At 40.1% G+C, this 6,199-nt stretch overlaps 2 protein-coding genes across 2 annotated transcripts in view; one reads left to right on the forward strand and one right to left on the reverse strand.

Moving 5' to 3' along the window:
* The window catches only part of mdfi (MyoD family inhibitor), a 189,614-nt gene that overhangs the window by 63,443 nt on the left and 119,972 nt on the right, over positions 1–6,199 (forward strand). The gene's annotated exons all lie outside the window — the stretch shown is intronic.
* Positions 1–6,199, reverse strand: part of LOC119412067 (disco-interacting protein 2 homolog B-A) — an 8,728-nt gene that overhangs the window by 838 nt on the left and 1,691 nt on the right. The window contains exons 2-10 of the mRNA XM_037679044.1: positions 5,813–5,949; positions 5,614–5,694; positions 5,393–5,520; positions 3,533–3,647; positions 3,162–3,363; positions 2,050–2,162; positions 1,221–1,301; positions 977–1,100; positions 780–901 (exon numbers count right to left, since the gene is read on the reverse strand). Of these exons, the coding sequence (XP_037534972.1) occupies positions 780–901; positions 977–1,100; positions 1,221–1,301; positions 2,050–2,162; positions 3,162–3,363; positions 3,533–3,647; positions 5,393–5,520; positions 5,614–5,694; positions 5,813–5,949 (1,103 nt within the window). The remainder of the gene's footprint in view (positions 1–779; positions 902–976; positions 1,101–1,220; positions 1,302–2,049; positions 2,163–3,161; positions 3,364–3,532; positions 3,648–5,392; positions 5,521–5,613; positions 5,695–5,812; positions 5,950–6,199) is intronic.

Here is a 6,199-nt window from a genome sequence, read left to right on the forward strand (position 1 = left end):
TATTCCTACTTCACGGTTTTTCACTTATTGCGGGTCTTCAGGGTACGGATCCTCCGCGATAACCGAGGGACTACCGTACTGTCAGTTTGGTACTACATGGTTATTTACATAGAACTTTAAAGTTCTTTACAAGCACAAATACCAACAGTGGCCGCTAGCTGTAGCACTTTCAAAGCAGCCTAGGGCAATTCTTGCAAGAATATCATGATCTTTTTGCTGAAAAAGTCATGCAATACAAAGATAATGACAATGTAAAGAGTTAAATAAAAAAAAAATAAAAAAAATCAAATTGTTGTTTTAAGACAACAACAGTCCACTTTGACCTTGGTCACGCTCATCAATCCAGTCAAAAAATATCTCTGTTCCTCAAAACTAAGGTTGCTGAAAAAGCTATCTACAACAGGTAAGACATTTGTTACTGACTTTTTGACAGAATGGCACTTCAGAAAATCTGAACAATCTCTTTAATAAACACACCTCAGTAAGGAAGCTGAGTTAAAATGCAAAGAAACTAAAAAATAAAAATGCTATTTAACGGTGCCCTGTGATGGACTTGGGACCTGTTCAGGGTGTCACCCACCTCTCGCACAGTGACTGCTGGACATGGGCACTAGTGACCCCCATGACCCGGAAAGGAAGAAGTGGGTAAATATAATGGATGGATGGATGGATAGGTATTTAATGACTCCAAGTTGTTGATTTTTTAATATCCTGACATAAATTAATAAAATAAAAGACTATGATCACATTATAAATGTTAAAAATGAGGGCACACATACGTCAATAATCATGCGGACTGTCGGCAGAGTGGCTGCCAGGTTTTGAGGGTGGGGAGGCCTGACGTTCACTGGAACACAACCAGCATAGAGACAGCCATAAAAGGCTGCAATCAAATCGATGCCTGAGAAAAAAAAAACAGTTGAGATCATACACAAGCATTCTTTTCAAGCGTGATACAGTCAGAGCCAGAACGTACCAGGTGGATAGAGCAGCACTACGTTCTCCCCAGTGTTGATACTGCCTTTCTCTGTGAGAGCTGCAGCGATCTTCTCCGCTCGCTTGTGAAGCTGAACACAGGTGGCCGTGCCGACTGTTACACCCTAAAGAACAGAACAGAAAATATTGGACAAAAAGCGAGGAACACAACAGCGTAGCAGCATCTTCAACAATTCACAAGTGGCTCACACCTAAAAGAGACCCAAATAAACTGTGTGCGGCACCTTTGCATTGAGAAGAACGTAGAGAACGTGGTCTGGGTCTGTCTGGGCTCTCCACTGTAAAGCCTCTGTCAAATACTGATGCTGTAATACAACAAGAAGAGTCATTACATATTGATCGTCTGAACAATATTTGCACAAGCACTGTTGTGTCAAATGACAGTTTTGACTTTTTAATCGCACCTCATTTTATTTCATCAAGCATTACAGTTAAAAAATAGGGCAAATTCAGGGAGCAACTTTGTGCTGATGAAAGTAATAATAAACAGTACCATAAGATGGTGCTTAGATTGCACACCTCTGTAGATAGCTGTCTTAACATAAATCATTACTTTGAGTCATCCAGTTTACAGATAATGAACTACTGAGGGTGTAAAAGGTAAAGAACATTCACCGAAAAACAAGTGATAACCACAGAGGGTGCACATTTTGTAAAAACAAACATGCAAATTCCTGCTCAAGCCAGAAATTAACACCAGTACATAAAATAAAGCCACGATACAGCACAGGTTAGCTCATAATGATTATAAACATGGGTGTAGGGAACATGCCAGTGTGAATTCTTACCATCACAGTGGGCCACATACAGAGCTACATCCAGAGAAAGTTGAGAGCAAAGAGAAAGAAGAATCCAGATTTTTCTATAAAACTGACTTTTGCCTGAGCTGAACTCTTCAAATCTTAAGATTTATCTTTCATCCACGCTTCAAGATTCATTAATCGCACACACATGGTTCCTGCAGCTTCTGGAGGAGACGCTGTTAATAATTTACCTGATTTAAAGTTTACGGTTGGTCGAAAGTGTGAGTTTATGTGTTTGAAGTCAAGTTACCTTCCGGACAAGGTCCTGGTCTTCAATCATGCCGAGGTCCCTGCCCGCTGCCTGGGCGATCCGCTTTCCTGCCACCAGGTTCCCCACCATGACGGATGCAGGGCCGACGCCGACTGCAGCAGAAAAGAAGAGTCAAAGAAAAGAAAGAGTGAACTGGAGGAGAAAAATCCAGGCGGAAAAGAAGAGAGAATTAAAAGCACCGTTCACACATATCTGTGTGCAGGAAATAAACATTTGGAGTAGAAATGGTAAACTAGAGCAATGCAGAAGATACACAATAAAAAAAGAGGAAGGAAGGATATTCAGAAGAATTATTTATAATTTATGTGAATTTGGTCATATAATAACAAGAAGGAAAAATATTTTAAGTCACCAATTAATGAAAAATACATACACAAAAAAAAGGCTGGATCAGCCATGACACTACAGTGCATGATAATATACTTGCAAATAAATCAAACAATAATAAAATAATAATTTCAGTCAAGAATTCCCACATTATTATAAACATTTACACATTAAAAATACATTGCTTCAACCAAAATCATAAAACAATTAGAATTTGTTTATTACTTTTTCTTGCATTTCGAGGGACATTCACACAGAAACATAAGAAAATCTGTTTGCTGGAGAACTAAACATAAAAATAACATTTTCCTAAATGTTGAATATTCTTTGTTTTTATTTATTTATTTACAAATGTGTGACTTTATCACAACATTATTTTCTGATAAATTTGTGCATTATTGCTCAAAACCGCAAAAGAAAATTATGTCAGAACCACAAGGACTTTTTGTAATATTACTTCTCTTCATAATTGTGTCATTTACCTGCAAACAGAGATATATTTGATAAAATTCAAGGTAAAACCTCTAATTTCACTAAAACCTACCCACTCTAACCTCAAGATGTTGTTTCTTCATCTTCATCAACACAGTCCCAAACAAAACGACTGCATTTCTTCATTTCTATATAAATATTAAACTTTTTTGCACCTTAAGAACCCATGCAAACCATAAACCTCTCAGAAAGCCTGGTGCCGGCAGAATATCAGCACCGATCAGCAGGTATGAGCTTAAGCTTCCAGTCTGACGTGTGACGGACAGACGTACCCGGCTGCTTCTGGCGAGGTTTGGGCAGGTTGGTGACACACGTATGGGGACACATCAGGATGTTGCAGGGGTGCAGGTTGCCCTCTAAAAAGAACTGCTTGGTGTCAGAGATGTGAATGCCACCCAGGGGTGTTTTGGGTAAGGTGTTGGCCGGGACCAGAGCCAGACAGTAGAGGCCCACTTGGTGGATGCTGTCAATAGCCTTCAGAGGAAACCAGACATGATCAGCAATACTGGGTAATGATGGTGATGTTGCAGACACAGAAAGAGATTTTTATTTTTCAAACATTATGGCGAGGTAGAACTGATGTAAACAAAAATGTTGTTTTTAGAGTAAAACCTTGAAAAAAAAAAAGACAGATTTGATTTACCTGAAGCACTCGACTCATCCACTGGAAGCTGTCCTCCTCGCTGGCGTCTGGCCTCTGCTCTGCCACAATTACAACCCTCTCATCGTAGAACACCGTGACCGAAAACACTGCAATCCTGACGCAGACAAGCACACAAACACAAATACTGTATACTGAGGACCAGGGGCGATTCTAGAATCTGACCTTTAGGGGGTGCTCAGCCCCCAGTGCTGACAATGGCTCTTGGCTTGAACAACTCCTTAGATAGAGACATTTACTAATTGGCTTTTATGTATGTGAATGTTCCTGTAAAGTGCCCTGAGACAACTTTGTTGTGATTTGGCGCTATATAAATAAACTGAATTGAATTGAATTGAACAATGTGGTGGCCATTGACATCAGAAGCATTCATAATGTAGTGTCGACGGCGCACTAGTGGAGGGGTCTGGGGATCCTCCCCCATAAAATTTTGAATAAAGTAAATGCCATTTCCTGCATTTTGGTGTATTTTAGCAGGTTGTTAACCATCTATGTTTACCAACATAAGTAAACACTTGATTCAGTAACTAATTTAGAGAGAAAAGCACAACAAGAAGCAGCACTAAGCTAGCAGCGTGCAATACAGACGCGTTAGCTAAGATGCTACAGATGTAGTGCTCTTTCTATTACATAACCTAATCAACGCTTTGTACAAAATCAGTTTAGTTTTAACTGATCATAACAAAGACTAAACTTATGCAACCAGAAGTTGCAACACACATCTACATACAAAACACACAAAACAAAGCACAACCATCTTTAAGTATTAACCTTTAATTTATCCATTAAGCATATAGTGTAATTATGACAGAAAATTGAGGTTTTACATGTAGGTACCTTCGTACATATGAACATGTGGTACTTCCTGTTTATCACTGTTGTATTCAGCTGCTCATGAGGTCGGCCGCAGGGCTTTATCCAACGTTTACATTTTTCCAGACTCAGTTTAGGTTTTGGAACCAGAATAAACAGTATTCACCCCAGTGTTTCCCCTAGTTAACTTGCCATGGCGGGGTGCTCATCTCATCCCTGATTTTTGTTGACGGGGGACGGAAACATGTCTGAGCGCAGCTTGTACCAACATTTTTTGAGTGAGGGCGGGGGGCAGTCAGCATGAGGGAAGAGGCGTCTTTAGCTTTTTAGCTAGAGCACCTGTATTGCACGCCGCTAGCTTAGCACTATGGTGGGGGGGGGGGGGGGGGGGGTGTTGGTAGGCGGGATGCTCAGCTCTGTTGACGCGGTGGGGCACCCCGCTTGTATAAATGGTAGGGGAAACACTGCACCCTCTAAAGCAGGATATTCAACTAAACAGCTCAGAGGGGCACCCCAAACCTATAACTGCCTAAAAAAAAAACGGTAATAATAAATATTATTTTTTACTTTATTTTTCAGGGGTGCTGAGTTAAAATTTAGGGGTGCTTGAGCCAAAAAGAGGCTAAAATTGTCACTGCTGAGGACTAAAAATTTAAGACATAATGACTCTTGATGATGTTCGTGCTGCTGTTCAGCGCATTGTTTTTATGCCACTAGTGCTTATGGTGCATTTTTATTGTTTTTCTTAGTTCATATCTTAGATCTTATTACTGTTTTTCTTTTACATTTTAATACTTTTATTGGATGTAACTGGAACACTGTCTACACAATTTCATTTCACCACATGTACCACCTGTGGCGGAATGACAAATAAAGAACCTTGAATCCTTGAATCTTCATTTTGGAGCTCATGTTTCTCCTCCTTCCGTACCACTAGATGTCAGTAGAGCTAAATCATCTTCTGTGCTTCACTCATCAGATAGTTCATCTTTTTATTAGTTTTACACACAATGAAGAATCTCTCCTCACCTTCCACGGTACACTGTCTTCACAGGCTCCACAGCCAGAGCAGTGGCCACCAGATCATCAGCGTTGTGTCTTCGCCCACTAACCATCAGCAAACCTTCTATCTTCCCCACCACAAAGATCAGACTGCCCTGTGCAACCGAGAGAGGGGGGAATAACACAAAGCAGAGTGATTGCACCGTCAGAGAGGAATGCTTTGTGTCTAATCAAAGATTCGTACTTACTGGACCGACAAAGCCCAGGAGTCCTGATCGCACAAATGGAATCTCTCCAATGGGAACTCCATTAGTGTTGACCGGTATCACCTGAACACAACAACAAAAAAGACATGAACACGTCAGATCAAAACAAACAGAAACGACTCTAAACCGTTTTAGTGCAGATTCTGTCAGGACACGTACTGGCTCACTTCTCCTTTCATACCTCGAAGGTGTTTTTGGTGAGTCCAGGCAAGCCGTAGTACATGGTGCCTCCAGCGCGGGAGTTGATTATTATCTCTCCAATCTCGTCCGTTTTACACAACTGAGGAGGTCCATCTGGCTTAACTATACACATCAGAGCTGAAAGCACAAAACAGAAGCATTAGTAAAGCATTTTGTTTTAATTGAAACTCCTAAATTCAAGTCAAGTCAAGTCATATTTATTTATAGAGCACAATTTAAAGGTCGCTAGGATAATTGGTTGGAATAATTCAACACTTTATTGAGTTCCAAACTCTTAAACTACAAGTTGTGTTTATTAGTTTTACTTACTTTGTACAGCACTTTGGTAAACGAAGGTTTTTTAATGTAATATGTAAAAAAAAAAAAA

This window comes from Nematolebias whitei, chromosome 7 (assembly GCF_014905685.2).
Source record: "Nematolebias whitei isolate Nwh7 chromosome 7, NemWhi1, whole genome shotgun sequence".
NCBI classification, from domain to species: domain Eukaryota; kingdom Metazoa; phylum Chordata; class Actinopteri; order Cyprinodontiformes; family Rivulidae; genus Nematolebias; species Nematolebias whitei.